The sequence below is a fragment of the Megascapheus bottae genome, chromosome 12, assembly GCF_031878675.1.
Source record: "Megascapheus bottae isolate mThoBot1 chromosome 12, mThoBot2.hap1, whole genome shotgun sequence".
In the NCBI taxonomy this organism is placed as follows: Eukaryota; Metazoa; Chordata; class Mammalia; order Rodentia; family Geomyidae; genus Megascapheus; species Megascapheus bottae.
The window spans coordinates 1,224,119-1,245,251 of record NC_143520.1 but is presented as its reverse complement, the minus strand read 5'-3'; the positions used below and the strand labels follow the sequence as shown (position 1 = coordinate 1,245,251).

General features: G+C 37.2%; 1 protein-coding gene across 1 annotated transcript in view; it reads left to right on the top strand.

The window, feature by feature from the left end:
• The first annotated feature begins 11,520 nt into the window (after positions 1-11,520).
• Positions 11,521-21,133, top strand: part of Znf804a (zinc finger protein 804A) — a 227,528-nt gene continuing 217,915 nt past the window's right edge. The window contains exon 1 of the mRNA XM_090343069.1: positions 11,521-11,631. Coding sequence (XP_090199195.1) covers positions 11,521-11,631 — 111 coding nt within the window. The remainder of the gene's footprint in view (positions 11,632-21,133) is intronic.

Here is a 21,133-nt window from a genome sequence, read left to right as displayed (position 1 = left end):
TATGTATTTTGTCATTCTATTTATCTATTTTTCTGTGTAAGGAAAAAATAGATACAGTGAAGAGCACAGGAGATATTGTAGGATGTAGCCCTTCTACATGACACTGTAATGTTGAAAACACAGTAGTGTTTGTTTTATATTTTATAGTACAAAAGGCAGACTAGTTCATGAGACATTTAAAGTTATTTAGGTCTGAGATCTGCAGATGGAATAGCAAGAGTGATATGAAAATAGATTTGTATTATAAATACATAAAAATCTTCACTCACTGATGTGAGAAATGTATGCTTATATTAATAGCTTTAGAAATATTTTGATCCTGTACAATAAATGTCCAATTAAGCTGTACACAAATACTATATTCTAGATAATACTTTTCCATTTGTGTAAGGATTGAAAAAGCCAAAACAAATGTATATGTATAGTGAAATTAGCCATGTAAATTAGCTGGCTAATTTTGGTTGCTGGATGTTTATTGTTAAAATGGGAGATTTCATGACAAGGGAGGATGTTGCAGTGTTTTACAATTGGAAGCATCAGTATATAATTGTTTCATTTAATAAAGATACTAGTAGTTATATAGGCATGTGAATATTTATGAGTTATAAGCACTCATATAGTTCCTACTTCTATAAGCTGAAAAGATATAGAATCCATGATGACTCAATAGCAATAGGCACATGTCAGATTTAGATTTTAAATTTTCTTTGGTTAATATATTTCATTTATAGACGTATTTTTCATTCCAGTATAAAACCTGAAAGCTGTACATAATAATGTGATTCTTGATATATGTGTAATATTTCATCATGTAATATTTAAATCCAATTCTATGCATATCTTAAAAATGTATTATTTCTTTATGTTGAAAACCTTTACAATTCTTTCCCTTATAATGTTTCTGTCCTGTTGAAATCAGTAGTTTGCAATTATTATGTATAGTCATTCTATTGTACAATAGCACACAGAAATTTCACCTCTGCCTAGATCTAATTTAGTGACCAACAATGAAAATAAACAGGATTCTTGAGTAAGGCTTGACAAAAGTTGCTGTAACAAATATACATACTGTCTGAAATCTATGAAAAGATTGATTTAGTTTTGTCTTTTGTTACCATAAGTTAGCAAGTTTAAAAAGAAATTAGCAAATTTAAAGAACAACTTGACTACACATAGTTTAAACTGACAAGAGACTTGAAATCAACACCTGAAAAATGACAATATCATCTACCATTAAATATGCTTCTGATCCTTCAACCAAACTGTTAAGTCTTGCAGTGAAACTCACAGTCTTGTCTTTAATAAGGTGCCATAATTATCATTGGAATAAAGCATAACATTTGATATTGGTAGTGACAATTCTAAATTTACAGGCATATAAATTTGGATTGGAATTGTCTGTTCACTAAGTTGGGATGCATGTGAAAGTAATGAGCTTTGCAATTTTTAAGAGTGTAAGAAACTAGCTTAACTAAATCCCTAATGAGGGCAAGAAAAATATTTCATTACGGTACAGTAAATTATGCTCCGAATTCCATCACAACAATTAGGTTATACATTAATAATGTTTGTATTAGTGAAATGTTTCATGCGTGAGATGAACTTGTATTATATGAGGAATATTCTCTTTTAATGTAATATTTTACTTCTGATATGGAACCATCATATATTACTAAGTTAATCAGTGGCCTACTTTACTTTGCAAAAATTAAATTTATGTAATATTGTAATTTTGTATGAATCATGTTTTGTATTCACATAAAATCCAGTGTATCAAAACAATTTCTAAAGAGCTTATCAATCATTACACAAGAAAATGAGGAAATTCCTCTGGATATGTTGTGCAGTGATGTTAATCTGTGATATTTGAAGATAGTTTCTCTTTCATCCTAGAACTTTAATTGTAATTTACCCATCTCTTCCCTTACTTATATTACATTAAAGTTATGTTTTGAGGCAGTTTGTGAATTTTTGAGCACTTTGGTGGTATTGTGAATTGTGAATTTGTGAATTGTTTTGGGCAGTATTGCTGTTTTCATGATGTTAATTCATCTGATCCAGAAACATGGAGTCTCTTCATTTCCTTAAATATTTGTCCATTTCCTTTTTCAATCTTCTTTAGGTTTTCACACAATACTGGTCCTTCACATCTTTGGTTAAGTTAAATTCCTAGGGTTTTGTTTGTTTGTTTTATTTTAAGGCTATTACTAATGTGGTTGCTTTCCTGATTTCAATTTCAATCTCAGTATTGCTATGCAGAAAAGCCACTGATTTTAGTAGGTTGATTTGTAACCCTGTTACTTTTCCAGTTTAGAATCCGCTCCAGTAAGAGTCTATGTATAGGGTCCTTTAAATACAGGATCATGTTATCTGCAAAAAGGGATAGTTTTATTTCTTTTCAATTTTGGATACTCTTTATCTTATTCTCTAGACGTTTTGCTATTGCTAGTTATTCCAGTATTGTATTGAAGAGGACTGGAAAGAGTAGACATTTTTTGTCTCATTTCTGATTTTAAAGGAAATGATTTTATATTTTCACCATTAAATATAATGCTGGCTGTGTTCCATAGATCCTTAGCTTCTCCAGAGGTTTTTTAAATCTTTTTATCATAAATGGGTGGTGTTGGGTCTTGTCAAAAGCTTTCTTTCTGTATCAATTGTATTATATTTATTGATTAACATTTATTGAACTGAACTGCATTGCATCCCCAAGATGAATCTCAGGTGATTCAGTGTATGAATTTTTTCTATAGTTGTAAAATTTGCTTAAACACAATTGTTTTGAGAAGTGTTTCATCTATGTTCATTAAAAAGATAAGTCTATATTTCCCTGTTTTGATGGGTCCCTATCTTGTTTGGGGATAACTATAATGCTGGTTTTATTGAATTAGTATGATAATGATCTTACCCTTTCTAATTCATTGAGGAAATTTGAGGAGTATTTGTGTTCCATTGAAGTCCTTAAAAACTTGCATGGAAATCCACTGGGTCCTGGCTTTTCTTGGTTGGGCAGTCTTTTACTGGCATTTTCCTTTCACTACATATCATGGGTTGATTTAATTGCTTTAAAAATTCTTGTTTCTGTTTGAGCATATTGGGGCTCTGTAGGAATGCATCCATTTCTCCCATATTGCATTCTGAATTTTGATTGTTTATGTTGTGATGTCCCCTCATACATCTCTACTTTTATTCATTTGGGTGATTTCTCTTCTTTTCTTAAATTTGCTAAGTCTGGGTTTTTTTGGTTGTACACTTTTTTAAGTCTCTGCTTCACTTATTTCTTACCTAGTTTTTGTTACTGCTTTCAGTCTACAAGTTTTCAGCTTGGTTTGTTTTTGTTTCTCAAGAAACTTGGTATGCATTAGAGTATTGATTTGTGACCTCTTCATTTGTTGATGTAGAAACTCAAAGCTACTTTTTTCTATGAGTATTGCTTTGCTATTTCCCCGAGGAGCTGATATTTTTTGTATTCATATCTATCGAATTCCATATATTTTTGAATTTCTTTTCTATCGTTTCAATGATCCATTGATCATTCAGCAATGTCTGTTCAGTCTCCATGAGTTTGAGGGTTTCTATCTTTTCACTGATATATCTTTACAACAATTTGCTGTTCAGTTTGAGATTTTTTTGTGACCGCCTTTGCCATTAAGCTCCAATGTTATTTTTTGTGGTCTAAGAGGCTATGGAGAGTGATTTCAAGTGATGTTGAATTTGTACCAAAATAAGCAAATCAGAGAATTTTCTTTTACTTCCTTTCTTTTTCTGTCTTCTTTCTTTCCTTCTTCCCCTGCCTTACTTCCTTTCTTCTTTCTTCTTTCTCTTTCTCCTCTCTACCTGTCTTTCTTTTTTTATCATATATTTCTTATTGTATTTAATAGAAAGGCTATATTATATTCACCAGATAGAGGCTGCATTACTTCACATTTATTGATACCCTTTCTTGTGTCTTGGTCCCCATTTTCCTCCTACCACCCCAGCCCCTCATCTTGTTTTCTCCCCTTCCCTATACAATTTCAAATAACCAAATAAGCATATATACAATATATCAGAAAACAAGGTGAAATACTATAACAATATGCGATAGTCAAGGGACATCAAAAGCGATGAGAGATAACATAGTGCATTAAGGACAACAATCACTCATTATATGGCTTTTGTTTCTATATCCTGGAGATCCTTTCATTTAGCATCATACTATATGGCCTTATTTATCTAGGTTTTGTTCTATTGCAGATCTCTGCTAGTAGAGCCCAAGATTTCTACTGATTATGACAAATGAGGGAAACCATTGAACCTATGTTCCTTTGAGTCTGGCTTACTTCACTTAATATGATTTTTTCTAAGTCTTTCCATTTCCTTACAAATGGGGCAATGTTTTTCTTTTTGACAGCATCATAGAATTCAATCATGTATAAATACCACATCTTTTGATCCACTCACAAACTGAGGGGCATCTGAATTGGTTTAATATCTTTGCTATGTCTACCTGTCTTTCTTTTGGTCTTTCCCTTTCTCTTCCTCTCTCCGTCTTTCTCTTCTTTTTCTCCTTCCTTCCTTTTTTCTTCCTTTCTCTCTCTCTCTCTCTCTCTCTCTCTCTCTCTCTCTCTCTCTCTCTGTCTCTGTCTCTCTCTGTCTCTCTCTGTCTCTCTCTGTCTCTCTCTCTGTCTCTGTCTCTGTCTCTGTCTCTGTCTCTCTCTCTCTTTCTCTCTCTCTCTCTCTCGCTCTCCCTGTCTCTTCCTTTCCTTTCCTTTCTTACTGCTGGTCCAGAGTCCTGAACTCAGCATGAGTGATCTAATATATATATATATATATATATGCACACATAGATTTGTACATATATGTGTAGGTGTATATATATACTGATATGTGCTTTATACTATCTGAGCTATAAATGTCCAATGTGATTATTATTGTATATTTTCACAATTTTGGGTAGGTATATTTAAGGTCTATAATAAATACATTATTTTGAGTGTCTCTATGATTTAAGTCATTTCTATTATTTTGATTTTTATTATTTCTAATGTTGATCAAACATTATGAAAATGTAAAACCCTGATCCATTCTTTGATTATAAACATAACTTTATAACTGAGTTTAGAAGTTAAACTCCTGCAGGTAGTTATACAAATTCATATTTATTCAAATGAAAAATATGATAAGATTTGAGAAGTATCATGTAGCATGTAAAAATAAGAATGCATCTTTAGAATAATCTCCATTGTATGCATGAATGTTTTAGTCACAACTTCTTCAAGCCTTTTAGAATCCAGATGTACAAAATATTACTGTCCCATCACAGAACTGAACATGAGCCTTGTTTGCTTTATGGACACTGCCTGGAAAATACCATATTGGGCAACTTGAAAAATGGAACTTGAAGTTATATTCATAGAGAAAATGTATGTTTATAAATTTATTTTCATAAATAACATCCTAGTAAATATGTCAACCTGATTTTTGTTATCTTCACATTTCATATTTATTTCATAAACCTTGAAAATATTTTAAAATCTAAATTGTGTACTAAATATTCATTTCCTTGGATAACCCTGTTGAAGTCATAGTCTTTCAAATGGTATTTGGATTATCAAATTTCATCTTTGGAAGTAATTAAATCACATTGGAGTTTTTCTGAATGGGGTTGGTAACCTATGAGAAAAGAAATTGCTGCCTGATATTTTTTGTCATGTGGATGTACAGCCAGTGAATTTCTGTCTGCACACCAGAACAGGATCCTTGGTAGAACATGAATCATCAGGGATCTTGATCTTGAATTTACCAGTCTTCAGAATTCTGAAAAGTACTTTTCTTTAGTTTAAGCACCCTTTCTGTGGATTTTTATTACATCAGTCTAAGATTGCTAAGACATAAATCATTTTGATAGGGTAATAAAACATATATGACTTTAATTTACATTTGCTTCCAAGTTGATATAGCTATAACTAATTCTGAAGCCTCAGTGAATGTTGCCTTATAGTTCACTTCTCATCAGGAAAGGGTATGCAAGAAAGAGGTGAGATTTGTTTTGTTTTTTCCTTGCAAGTGACTGTATTCAGACATGACTCTACAAAACATATTTCATATAAATATCCTATGTGCCTGGTTACTTAGCTATGGCTTACAGTTTAATTTAATAAATTATGTAGATCTTTAAACTAGGCATTTGTTACATAATGTAGCCTTAGTTGAAGATGTTTTAAAGTTCATTATAGTAAGGTATTTATTATGATATTGCATATTCAAATATATAGAGAGAGGTTCTGAACATTACTAATTACAAGCTATAAGATATGTTTATTCATAATATATATCTAGATAAAGTGTGGCATATAAGAAATGACCACACAGCTTACTTGAAGTGTGTTTTCATTCATGGAGCTTCATTATTTATTTATTTATTTTAATTTTTCTGGCCTCTCTGTACAAAATTCAAAGTCAATAGATCAGTCTTTACCACAACAGCTTGCTTTTGTTGTGGCAAGTTATGAGATCATTTGCAAAATAAAAGTGTTTGTGAGTGTGCGCGTGTGTGGGTGTGTGTGCGCACGCGTGCAGATACTGAAGATAAGCTTTATTTTAAATAGCAGAATTAGAATATAGTCAAGGAAAAGTAGGTATGAGGGACTTTTAGGTAATAATTATCTGATAATTACTTTAAAATTTATAAGCATCCTTCAAGTCATGCAATAACATCCCTACCTGAAAAGGACAGTATTGTCTATTTAATACACATTTCATGACTAATGGTTCTCAGTATTTCTCATGATTAAATAGTATGCATATTCTTTTAAAATATTCCATAGCATACAGTAAGTATTCTTGTGACATAATTTTACTTAACTGTGTTAGCATCAAACTAATTATACAGCCCCATATGCTTATTATTCTTATGTAAACACAAAACAAAAAAAATAGAAGGCACATGAAAATACAACAGGCAAAATATCCAAATTTATGATCTTAATTTAATATAACAGATGATGTTGCCTTGCTGAAACCAAATCCTATCTCAAACATGAATTTGTTTATGACTGTTTGTGTATCAATACTGATCTCAGCATGCGTAATGTTTATGGGTAATGTGTGTGTTCTATGGCAGTAGTCTTCTTTCTCTACTTTCCCCAATTTAAATATGAAGTGCTGTATCAGCAAAGCACAATACCATTTGGCTTTGGCATAGACCAAATACATTCTTTATATGATAAATTCTGAGATTTATTCTCATTAGTACAGAATGATAAAAAGTAATAAAATTTGACACCAACATAATCCTAAACATAAATATAAACCAACAATACAGAGGCTGTACTTAGTAACAAATTATCCAGTTATAGGGGTATAGAGTTGCCTCAAACCTTTTAAGATTTCTGTAGTAATGCAATAATTTTTAATACCTGTCAAGTGTTTCATGATGAGTAAGTATATGTCACAGACACATTTGAAAAGGTCTGAATGAGCTTTTAGTTTATTTTTTCAGGATGAGACATATATAAACATTCAGTTTACAGACGCTCAAACCCTGATGTCATTTTAACTTGTGAGTTATTCAACCAATGATTGGAAACATATTGATTCAAATAGAGTAAGCCCATCTAGTGCCTAGAATTTGGAAGCTGCAGTATGTGGAAGTTATAACAGGTGGCCTCACAGAGGAAGCTGAAAACTCAGAAATTTACTCATTTAGAAAAAAAGGACAGCGGTGGGCACATTTAACAATGGTCAAAGCAAACTATGCAACTTGTCCGTGGAGATGAGAGGGAGGGAATGGGAGAGAATGAAGGAACAGATGATATTATGTAAAGGAAATGTACTTATCATCTGATGCACACAAATGCAATGTCACCGCATATGACCTCTAAAACAAAAATAAAGTAAGTTTAAAATAGACAACAACAAAAAACTAGGCTAAGCTGAGTGCTGGTGGCCCACCTCTAATCCTAACTAATTCAGGAACCTGAGATCTGAGGATAACATTTCTAAACCAGTCCAGGCAGGAAAGTTCATGAGTCTGTTCCAAAATGTATTTCTTTAAAGGGACTTAGAGTCTGATGATCAGACTTAGATGTTTTAAAATATATTTATTCACGTAGAGAAAAACAATCATTGACTTTGTGGAAAAAACATCATTTTTGTCTTTTCTCTTAGCATCTTTCATGTTTTATGTGTATTTGGTATGATTTAGAATAAGGTTAGATGTACTTGAGACATAGGATTACATGTCATTTATACATAACATATAAAAAGATTTTATAAAGCTGATACCTTTTCAAAGATGTTATTAGAAAGGCCAACTATGCTGACTGTACTGCATCTTGTCAGAGATGACTAAAGATTTCATAGTTTAATTTATGATGTTTGTGTATAGGCAATATTTTATTTTATTTTATTTTTTGCCAGACCTGGGTTTGAGCTCAGGATCTGAGCGCTGTCCTTGGACTTTCTCAAGGCTAGAGCTCTACCACTTGAGCCTCAGCACCACTTCTGGCTTTTTTTCTATATATGTGGTACCTAGGAATTGAACCCTGGTCTTCGTACATGCTAGGCAAGCACTCTACCACTAGGCCAAACTCCTGGCCCATATGGAATATTTTAAACTAATGAAAATTGCCTATTTAAAAATGTTATAATTTTTCAGTTGGAGTCCTGGCAATTGAGCACCAGTGATCTATAATTTTTTCCTAAAATATTTTACATAATTTTTATTTTAAAATTATAAACTTTGTCACTAAAAACACATTTGTACAACTATCATTATTTATTCCAAAGAAAATGCGTATAACTCTCGTTCAAAATTATATTAAGCTGGAAAATGAACTTCATACTGTAGGCAAAGTTTGGAACAGTTCATCAGAGATGGATATATGGCAAGCAAACCTAAGTTATATTTTTATTATATACATTCACACATTTCTGTCTTCCTTCGATTTCGTTAGTAGTTTCTTTGTTAAGGCTCAGTATTAGTAAAGGTGTGCATTGTTTACGAATTTGTTTCTTATATCTTTGACCTCCCCCAACCGTAAGTCTTTACCTCTCCAAAAAGCACAGTAATTATCACGCAGTGCTTCCCAAAATGCTGACTGCAGGGAATGCTTGTATTTTCAACATACAAATAAAAGCATTTCTGTAACAATTGGAAGCAGGAACTAATTCAACTTTCAAAAATATTTAGGGGAGAAAATTGACGAATTTTTTTTCTAATAGAATTGTATTCCTTACAGATCTTAGATTCCTAAGAGCCCAGAAGTTTCCGAATTTTCAACTTCTCTTCCTCCCAACACTTCCAGACTCCCCCAAGTGGATGTCTGAGAAATTTAGCCAGACTCTAAATATCTGACACTTCATAATGAGCTTCAATCAATCCACGTCAACTTTCCTTTAAAAATAAAACAAAAACAACACAAAACAAAAACAAAGCACTGAAGTATGCTACATGAAGAATTTCTGTTTCGATGAATCCGAAATCCAATCTTCGATTCTATGGTCAGCAACTTAAAACGTACTTCCTAAACTGCTGGGACTCCAATCTCCTTCCATCCCCCCCTTTTACCTGGCCCACCCCCTTGTTCACCAAGTGACATCAAGCTGTCAGATTTACTGTGAGGTGCAGGTGTCTGCCACGTGAAACCCTCCTCTAGAACGCGGGAAACCGGCTGCGTCGACGCTGTGACCGCTCAAGAAAAGAGAGAGAAGCACTTGTGTCTATGGCATGGTGGACTCTGACCGGGAGGCAGGGGAACGTCTGGAACCTGCATTAACCAATTAAGCCTTTCGAGGCAGGAGGAAATACAGCCTGCAGTAAATCCAATGGAGGCTCCGTCTCCCGGCCTCGCCTGGCCCGTGATCGATCTCCTAAGTGCCTGCTAATGAGTCCTGGGCTTCCAGCGGGTCCGCGCGGCGCGCGTGTACCGGGCGGGACGCTCTCCCCCCAGCGCCTGGTGGAGAGGGTCTCACTGAGGGGGCGCGGGGAGAGGGTGGGTGGAGACGCGGGCTGGGGGGTGGGCCGGGCGCCTTGACCCCTTCGGACTCGCCTCCTGGTCTGGTCTCCCGGGACAACAGACCCCATCCCCTACTTTGCCGGGACGCGAGTCCCGGCGGTGCGCGCAGGACATTTGTTCCCTTCGGGTGGATGGCGGGCTCCAGCTTTTGTTCACTGCAGCTCGTGAGTGATGATTTGCCAAGCCAGCTCGTGGCGGCGGCTTCTTCTTCTTCTTCTTCTTTTTTTTTTTTGCCGCAAAGCTGGCGGTTCCCGCTCCGGTTCGGCGGCGGCGGAGGGCGAGCTGAGGTCCCCGGAGGCTGGGGGGGCGGGGAGCCGGGACCCGGGACCACCCATCAACCAGTCCCAGTTTCTACCCTTCCGTTCTCGTCCGCTCCACTGCCACCGCCCGTCCCCCGGAATGGTCATCTCCCAGCGTTCAGGCCGCCCGAAAATGGGGCTGCGATGGCGGGGAGGGGGGAGGAGGCGGTGGCCCGTCTTCCCTGGCCTTTAAAAAAAAAAAAAAAGATTCTCCACGGAATATCTGTTTCCACGTTCCCCAAATCCCGTGAAGAAGAAGAAGAAGAAGAAGAAGGGGGAAAAAAACAAACCCCAAATCAAAGACGCCAACCCAAATGGGTAGCCGCGATGTGGAGAGTGAGCCCGGCCTCGGCGCCTGCGGCTGCAGGTGGAGGTCTCTGGTTCTGAATTATTAATTTATTTTGCACCCCCCCCCGCCCTCCCCCAACCCCCTCCACCCCAACCCGCAAACCAGACATCCGCGTTTCGTCCTCTCCCTCTCTGCCCCCACCCTGGAGGAGCCTCCCGGGCCTGGGCGCGGCGTGAGGCGGCGGGGCGCGGGGCGCGGGCGCTCGGTCTCGCTGCCGCCCGGGCCGGCGCGGCCACCGCGGGTCCCGGCGTCGGGGGGGGGGGAGGTGGGGGAGGGGGAGAGGCAGCGGGTGACAGATGCACTCTTCTGACAGCTCTCAGTATCAGCCCAGTGGCTCCCTGCCATTGGCTCCGTGCGATGGACCGGCAACGCCGCTCACTATAATAACACTCCTGCCTGCCAGCGGGCGCAGCTCCGAGCGCGGCGCCGTGCGCGGGGGACGCTGGCTGCGGGCGCCGCCGCGATGCCGCTGCCGCTGCCGCCGCCGCCGCCGTGCGGGCGGCTCCCCCGGCTCCACTGACTGAGCTCGACCCGGGCCCGAGTCCCCGCAGCCCCGATCTTCCCGGGAGGAGGGGCGGAGTGGGCAGGAGGGGGGAGCGGGGTCGTGGTCCCGAGCCACCGCCGCACTGAGACTGAGCGCAGCGAGCGCGGGGAGCACGCGGCGGCGGCGGCGGCGGCGGCCCGGGAGCCCGGGCGCGCGGGGCGCAGGGGCGCGCTGAGCCCGTCGGTGTCCCCGCGCGGGCGAGCCGGCCCGACGCCGCCCTCCTGGCCTGCAGGGGCTCCAGGGGGCCCACCCCGCCCCCCACCCCCGGCACCCCGCCGGGGCGGCTGCGGGCGGGCGGACGCGGGCGCGGGGAGCCGCCGCTGCCCCATGGAGTGTTACTACATTGTCATCAGCTCCACGCATCTCAGCAACGGACACTTTCGCAACATCAAGGGAGTTTTCCGGGGTCCTCTCAGCAAGAATGGGAAGAAAACTCCGGTAACCGCTCTCCCTCCCTCCCTCTCCCTCCCTCTCTCTCTCTCTCTCTCTCTCTCTCTCTCTCTCTCTCTCTCTCTCTCTCTCTCTCTCTCTCTCTCTCTCTCTCTCTCTCTCTCTCTCTCTCTCTCTCTCTCTCTCTCTCTCTCTCTCTCTCTCTCTCGGTGTGTGTATCTCATTTAAGAATCTAAGACAGGGGAATCTGCTGGATTGGGGTTGCTCAGAGGTTTGGCTAAGTGTTGGGATTCAGCATAGTTTATCCTGCGCTGCTTCATTGTCTGATGGGCGTGGGGTGACGAGAATTAGGGGTCGATGGGTGAAATGAAGGGATTTTACGCACGCTGGGATTCCTGCGTTTGGCTGATACTTTCACAAAATAGATAGATAGATAGATAGATAGATAGATAGATAGATAGATAGATAGATAGATAGATAGATAGATGATAGAGTAAATAAAATAAAATAAAACTTGGGACTCCCGCCACTCCGTGAGGCTGAAGATGAATAACCGCAGTGCTTGACTGGAAACAGACAATATTGTTAGGACTTCTTGCAAAAAGAGGGGTGGAGAGAGGGAGAGAAAAAAAATCCTTAACTGAAGCGACTATCGCTTATCACCTCGTGCATGGGATGGTGACTGTGGATGTGGCTGTCTCTGCTAGAGGCGCCCAGCCATGTGCCTGGCTCTTGGCAAGAAGGAGGTGGCTCTGTGGAGGGCAGGTCGCAGAAAGTTATTGTCGTGGGCTCTTCCCTGGAAGGACTGTTTGGCAGCAAACTTCTCTAGTGAGTACTCCTCAGTACTAAGCTCAGGGGAGTGACTCCAGCACCCTCCCTCCTCCCCCTACCCAAAGACTTTCAACTTGTCACTACAAGCAGTTTGGGGGTTCAGTGTGAAGGGTAGTCCCCAGTCACACTTCAGGCCACTGGGAAATGAGTTGGACACACACAGCCCACACTGGCTCACAGAGCTTCAGTGTTCGGCATGCTAGTAGGAAACGCACTCCTGATTGGTGGGAAAAGATGGGCAGCGCATAGAGATAGTGCTAAGTGATAGCTCTTACTTTCATTGTGAATTCCTTTAGCTAGAAAAACTGCTTGCCAGGACCAACTCTCATGTTTTGTGTCTCAGGAGAAGTAAGAGAAAAGGAGACAGAAGTCGCATCAGGCTAAGTACTGCAGAGTGGAGCCAAAGGGAAGGTGCTGGCATGCAAATTAGGATCCACTAGTTTCTGGATCCATTAGCCAGACACTTCCTTCTTTTTTTTTTTTTCTCCAGCGTTTAATTAACCTGACTGAAGTAGAAGTTTTAAGTCCCAAATAAACACAATATTCTTAATCTAATTTTTGTTGCATATTTTAAAAATACACTTTACACACACACACACACACAAAACTGTCGTGTTGTTTTCAAGGACTAAAAAATCTCATCCAAAGTGTAGAATGAATTCTGACATTGATGGTACGCTTCCCCTGTCTTTATTGTTTTTTTTCTTGCAGTCATTGGTTTTTCTTCCTGATCACTTAAAACTCAGAAGCAAGACACTCGGGCTGTGGTTGTTGTGAACAAAAGAAAATTTTGTCTGGATTTTGTTGAGTATTGCATAGAGTAGTAGACACATATATAAAGGAACTATTCATAGCATTCTGTTCTTAGTTAGGGAACTCAACTTTGAGGGGTTAGTCCTTTCATTAAAAAAAAAAGTAAGCACTGATTTAAATAAAAATTTAAATTTCCCTTAGAACCAAAAGTCAAACTTGCTGAATAAGATTTTATGTACTTAGTCGGTCCAAAGGTGTAGGGACCAAACACAGTGTAGTTAGCAGAAAATAGTTGATCAATTGGTAAAAATATGACTGTTGATACTTATCTTGGGTTTCTGAAAGTGCGTGAATTTGCTTGTTTGTTGTGTGTCTGAAGCTGATAATTTCTTTATCACTCATGTCTAGGAAAGACAGATTAAAAATATTTTTCCAGAGTAACCTGGCAATTGAAATGAGTAACAAAGTCATCCATCTCAATAAAATTAATGAATCTAAATATAACCAAATGTCAGAAACAAGAAATAATGTGGTCTGAAATGGCTTCTATCATTTTTGTCAACTATAAAGATAGAAACTTTTTAGTCTAGTTCTTTCAGGTTGTTTATAGACAGTATAACTTTGTGTTACTTGTGTGTCTGCATATGTTTATAAGCTGCCTTTGATAAGTTTTGTTGTTGAGGATTATGAAATTTATGACTGTCTTTAAATGTAATACAAAAAGATCTAGACATCTTTCTAAAGGAATGATTTTAATTTTTAAGACAGGTAATATACTTATCATAAAATGTACATAGAAGAGTATGAAGACTTACTATAATCTAAAATTCAGTCTCACCTAAAGTTAGCATATTAATAGCATATTGGCTTCAAAGTACGAAGAATTAACGACTTAAATAAGAAAAAAATACTATCTGAAGGAGGTTAATAACACACTTTGAAAAGTACAAGTTTTTCATTTTATGTTTTAAAATTTAGAATCACTGAATAAAATCCTATGTATTTGACATAGATAATGTTTTTAATCTTAGAATCATGGAATAAATATACAGCATTCTATTTAGTTCTATATTTGATTTTTAAATATCTGAATTTGTCTTTTAAAATAGTACAGTTGATTTCAAACTGTCTAACAGTTTTAAAGAATTTGAATAATATCCCATATGATCTTTTTTGCTGTACTATTTTGGGAAAGTGTAACTTAAAGGTACTCAAGGGAAAGAATTTGGATTTGTCCCAAGAAAGCAAATTAGTTTCACTTGCTAGATAATTAATGAATGTTTTGATTTCACTCAAATTTAGATTTACTGAAAAATAATGGTGGCAACAGCAAAAAGTTCATGTAATTAATGTAATCAGATCTACCAACACTGCTCTATCATGAATTAAAGTTACTGTAGAATAACCAATGCAATTCATATTTCAATGACATTGATTAATGCTCTAGCCTAAATCCAAGAATAATTCTGCTACTCCCATTGAGATCATCAAAGCACACAGTCCCTTCGATATCATGTAATACCTACTAAGCATAGTGTTTTATAAAAAGACAGTACTTAAAAACTAAGCTTGCTGTTAATTATCAACCTATTCTTGAACTTTTCCTTTTGACAAATGTAATTAAAAATTTACATGTCTCCAATTTGTCCTGTCTTTTAAATTGATGTCAATCAAGTTGTCATGAGATCTTTTACAAAGGGCATCCCTAATATATCTTTAATTTCATGTGATAAGAAATAGACTTGCTGGGCATGGTGGCTCCTGCCTGTAATCCTAGCTACTCAGGAAGCTGTGATCTGAGGATCTCCCTTCAAAGTCAGCCCCGGCATAAAAGTCTGAGAGACTATTATTTCAAGTTAACCACTAAAAAAAATGAAAGTGGCCCAGGGTTAGGGCGGTAGCCTTGAGCTGAAGAGCCCAGGGACAACACCCAAACCCAGAGTTCCAGCCCCACGATAGACAAAAAAAAAAAAAGAAGCAAACTAATACTTTATTAATTCCCCAAAATATTTCTGGGAAAAATTTAGTTACATATTTTGCAATAGGTCACCATGAAAATATTTGTTCTATTTTTATATATTTAGATACTTTTAATATGGGATATCTAAATATATACCATATTTAATATGGAATATATAAATGTACAACATATTTTAACTACTTTTAATTTTATAATATTGGGAATCATTTCTGAGATTTTGTTTAGATGCTGTAAAGTGGTCAGCACTTATTATTCTATATCTTATGGTTGCTTCACTGACTACTGAATTGAAAAAGAATTAGTAGTTTTTAGAGTTCATGCAGGAAGTAAATATTATATTGCAAATTTCCTAAGAGATATCAGACCATATATTCAGTTTTAGACATTTTATTTTCTACTTGCTTCTAAATGCAAAGATATATTGCCAGATTCACAGAATACTTTGATTTTAAATTTATGCTGTCTTTTATTCTCAAATATATAAACATCACAAAATTCAGTCTGGCCTAAGTCTTGTCTCTCTCTGTAGGCTGCCCTCCATTGTCAGTATAAATAGCATGTTAGGAAGACAAGGCATACTCACTTATTAATTGGTTCTTCATATACTTGTTTATTTAGTCCATTCAGATTTATTGGGAAACTTCCATTTCTAATCCCACTTTTAAGAAATAGCTATTAAGTATTATAGTGATGCTCCTATTCTTTTTGGTTATGCTGAAAAGAAAATTACCCCCCCACACACACACTTTGGATATGTTTGTACATTTTTTATCACTCAGGCTATTTTCATGTGAATAACTTAGGTAAGTGGGAAAATAAACATTTTTTGTGGTTTTAGTCCACAAAATTTACATAGGTGTTTGAAATATACTGTGTGCTACAGGTGTGTGTGTCGGCAGGCAGGACAGGTCCTCGAACTCAGGTTGGACACTGTCACTGAACTTTTTTGCTCAAATATAACTCTCTATCACTTGAACCACAGATCAACTTCTGACTTTTATATAGTTTATTTGTGATGGGTCTTATGGACTTTCCAGCTTGGGCAGATTTTAAACTAAAATCTTCAGATCTTAACCTTCTGAGTAAGATTATAGACATGAAGGCACTGGTACCAGCGACTATTTTGTTTTAATTGTAATGATAAAATATGCTTTATTCTACATGTTTTTTTCCTAACCTATTTACTATGATAGTTAAAGAATGTAATCTGAAACATGTTCCCACTCACTGAGGATGATTTTGGTTGTAATAGTATAACTAATGGTGAACAGATCAATTTCTACATAGTGCTGTTGAAAATTAACATTGGTAAATTAACATTCTCAACAAAGTTGAAGACAAAGGGTAGATTAGTGTGATATATTAATATATGCTCAAATTTTCCAACTTCATTTCTTCATCTAGTCAGTGTCCTTAAAACTGTTATACATTCACTATTAAATATTATTTTAACAAGTTTTGCTTTTCTGAACTTAATCTACATTTGCTCTTTGAATGATTTGGTTTTTATTATGGTGAAATATTTATCATAGTGGAGTGTATACCTGTTTAGAGCACATTTAACTAAGGAAAAACACTGATATTTAAATTTTTATTCTGAAGTTGTGGAGGTGAATGTTTACAAGTAAAACTCTTGAGACTTACTTTCAAATAATACTCGAGCTCTTGATTTAGTTACTTGAGATAGATGAAATTGACACAGTAATATTGTGTCTTTTCTTTCCAATATTTTGTGGTTTATTGATGGTAGCACTTACATTCTTACTGAACATGAAGGTGAACAAGATCTTTGACTTAGCTCAAAGGTTTTATACAGTTGCGTTCAGGATCAAATTTATGCCATAGAAGCACTTTATTGAGTTTGTACATGGTATTTAAAATATCTGGGTTTAAATGTCAATTGAAGAATAATATACATCTTTTTACCACATTTCAAAGCTTGACTTTTCTTGTTCTGCATATTTTGTATTTATCTGCATTACTTCCTCTAATGATGAAGGCATTTAAAATTTATATTTTGGTTTACTCCAAATATAAGTTTGCTTATGGAGAAATAATTTTTTTCACTTTTCTACTTGGGCCCTTCATGGAACCATGTGATTAGAGAACCAGTAGCCTGCGAAAAGCTTTCAGCATTTTTCTGTCCCTCTCCAGTATCTGCTTATTACCCAGTAGTTGAAGTGATTAATGGAAAGTTCTCTTCAGATCAAATATCTAGAACTACTTTCACAATAACAACCACAGAACAGTTTTAGGATAATGTACTTGTTTCTAAGATGCAAGCCTTGGTGTAGCTCGTGGTAGAGCAGATGCTTAGCTGTTCTGGATTCTGTTTCAAGTACTAAAAATTAAATTAAAAAATTAAATTACGGGCCAGGAATTTGGCCTAGTGATAGAGTGCTTGCCTAGCATGCACCAAGACCTAGGTTCAATTCCTCAGTACCACATACATAGAAAAAAAGCTGGAAATGGTGCTGTGGCACAAGTGGTAGAGCTCTAGCCTTGGGGAAGCCCAAAGACTGTGCCCAGGCCCTGAGTACAAGGCCCAAGATTGGCAAAAAGAAATTAGAGCAACAGGCTCTCAATTATGTCACAGTGTCTTACATATTTTCTCAGTGCATTTGGTCTTCTTCAAAATCCATCTTGAATATGATTTTATTATTCATTTGTGACTAGATATATTTTAATTTTAGTAATTTTTTATAATCTAACATTAATTCACATAAATATTTGTAAAATAGTTTACAAGTAGAGTATTAAAATAATTTTATTTAGTGACTGATTAAGGAGGCAGTACTATTGAAGGCAATCACTGAGATTTAGGAATTAGACACATCTTCTGAGCAGGGGTTGGGGGGAATGCAGGTTAAACTGCAGTCAGTATACCACAGATGTGAATATATCTTATACTTTTAAATTCATTTCATATTTTCAGCTATAATAAATATAGCTAAGAAATATATGCATTCAAATTTTAGTTTGCAATCATTTGTTTTTTTCCCATGCTTAATTATCCATGGAATATAAGAAAATCTTGTAATATACATTTATGATGTTTTCAGCTAGCAAGGACCCATTAATATTTCTAAATGTGTTATAGTATAGTTCCTGGCACATTGTAAGACAAAGTCTGGGTAATAAATAATTAAAATTCAATCCCATTTTTCAATGCATGCAAAATCCATTACCTGATGTACTGTTCCGAACTCTTTCATAATGGCTTGTTACCACTAGAAGATAGTAACTTGCTCTTTTTCAATGTAACTACATTTTATATACTAAATGTTTATGTTAGTAATACTGTGGTTAAATGATAAGAAAACTTTCCTCTTAAGTAGCCTTTGAAAACTGAGTTGTATTGAATACAATGGCATCGTTTAACAAATACTAATCTAGGTATTGCTGTGTAATTTATCTTGTGTAAGTAACTAATATGTAGAATCAGTTGATCTTACTTATAGTTAGAAGATATGTCACTAATAGTGTAAGTTAGCAATCTAAAGCCAGTTGATAGTCCTTAAGGACAAAAACTGAGGTGTCATGTGGTAGAAATTCTGCCTGATATTAATGCATCAGTTTCTACTTGGTCTAGCAAGGGAGACTGTGTGATTTTTCAGAATTCATGTTTGTCAGCCACTACAACTAGTCAGTTCCTTAATGTAAATTTACCACACACACACACACACAAGTGCACCCCCCAAATCAAATGTTCCCATTTAGTTGAAGAATTCACAATTAGTTTTTAAAATTATTTTTAAAACAAGGCAGCTAAATGTTAAAAATATAAATTCCATTTGCACTTCATAGCTATAAAGTACTCAATGTTGATAACTACATAGGGTCAATATTGATAGAACTTATTGAGAATATTTGTTGGTTTACAAACCACTTTAAAACAAACTCATTTGAAATGTATGCCTCAGCAAAACTCTACCATATCTTACTTTCACTGTGTAAAACTGATTCATTTCCATCTGTCCTACTCTGATAGTCATATATACTTTTCTTTGTACTTGAAAAAATATTAACCTGCCTAGAAAAATCACCTCAGACAATTCTAAATCCTCTAGATCCATGCCTTCTTTTTATGCCACAACATTTCATCCCCATTGTGCTTAGTTTACTTTCTTCATGGTTTCACATTGGTTTGAGTAGTATATTAAAGAAGATTGGTTGGCTCGATAGTACATTCTAGATCAGAGAGGGTAGGACTGGAATGTAAGGGTACCTAAAGCTGATAGAGACGTTGACTTTGGTTAACTGGGCTGGTAGAAGAACATGTTGAGTAGTATATACATCAGTTGTTTCTATCAGTGCTCAGATATAGGATCTGAATGAAATTAGCACATATTGGTAGGTTAATAAAGTGAACTGAGAACACAGGTCATCAGAGGAAAAGGTATCCAGAAGAAAAAGTCATCCAAGGCTAGATGACAACCAGGATTAGATAATCCAGATTACAGAATCATTAGAGAGCTGAAGGTCATCAGGGAAGACATGATGATGAAGGAATTTTAGGGCAATGAGTTTTGAAACCTGATTGTAGGTATAAGGACAGTGGTAGAAAGATTAAGAAGTATAAAGGTACAACAAAGAGAATATTTCTGCATGTTGACACATTAGCAGAGGAATACATTTGTTGGTTGGTTGGTTTTGTGTTAATTATGTTTTAGAACTTCTGTTCTGCAGGCCAGTCTGGAGTCAGAGTACAATCCTCGAGCCTCGGCCTCTTGTGTACTGAATCCATGCTCAGTGCTCTAGAGGGCATAGAGTAGTTAAGCACCCCCTCTTAGGAGTTACAACACAATGATGTTCAAATACTTTAAACCCCAAGAAAACATGGAGAAAATACAGTCTGGACTAGCCATTTCAATACTGATGCTGGGGAAATTAAGAAAACCTGGTATATTATGTATACATTTACTTGTTTATTTGTAATAGGGAAGGAAAGAAGAAAAGCAAGATGATTGGGAGGGGGTGAGGGGAAGGAAAAGGGGACAAAAACATGAGAAGAGGTGTCCATGTTCAAGAAGTAATGTGCCCACTCTCTGACGAATGTAACAGTAACCCCTCTATATGTTACCCTGACAATAAAATACAATTAAAAAATAAGGGCCAGGAGTTTGGCCTAGTGATAGAGTGCTTGCCTAGCATGCACAAGGACCTGGGTTCAATTCTTTGGTAACACATAAATAGAAGAAAGCTGGAAATGGTGCTGTGGCTCAAATGGTAGAGCTCTAGCCTTGTAAAAACCCGAGGACAGTGCTCAGGTCCTAAGTGCAAGACACAGAACTGGCAAAAAAAAATACAATTTAAAAAAAGAAAATGTCTGTCTTGAGCTTGTTGAAGTTACAACAGGGGATGAGCTTTCCTGTGATAATCTCGATATGGCTAGTACAGACAGTAAAATGGTGAGGAGGCCAGGCTTAGGAGGCCCATGGGAAGGCTCAGAGTTTTGGGGCTCCCCTGTGACTCCCTTATGATGCTGAATTCTGCACAGTTCTACCTTGTATCCAAGACCTCTCTCTTGTCCCATATTCCTTTATTGCCTCTCACTCTAAGATTGGAATTATTGACAACAAATCAAAGTTGACTGTGATAAGGTTGGACTGTGAAGACAAATAAGTATGGAGTAGGTAGCTTGAAGAATAATTGTTTGTCACAGTTCTGGAGGCTGAGAAGTCCAAGTTCAAAATGCTAGCTGAGATCCAGCTTTCTGGTGTGCAAATGACTCCTTCAATGTATGTTCACGTGGTAAAGCATAAGGGGAGAGCACAACATTAGTATCCTCTATGTAGTATGCACTCAGAAGTGGGCGCTATGCTGTCATAGCCACTGTGGTCCGAGAGCCCATATTGTAATGCTACTACACTGAGTGGTAGAGTTTCAGCGTATACAATTGGGAGCAACACATATTCAGTGTCTAACGATCATCAGTAGACCAATGTTTGCATGTCTCAGACAATAAATATTTTAAACATGGAC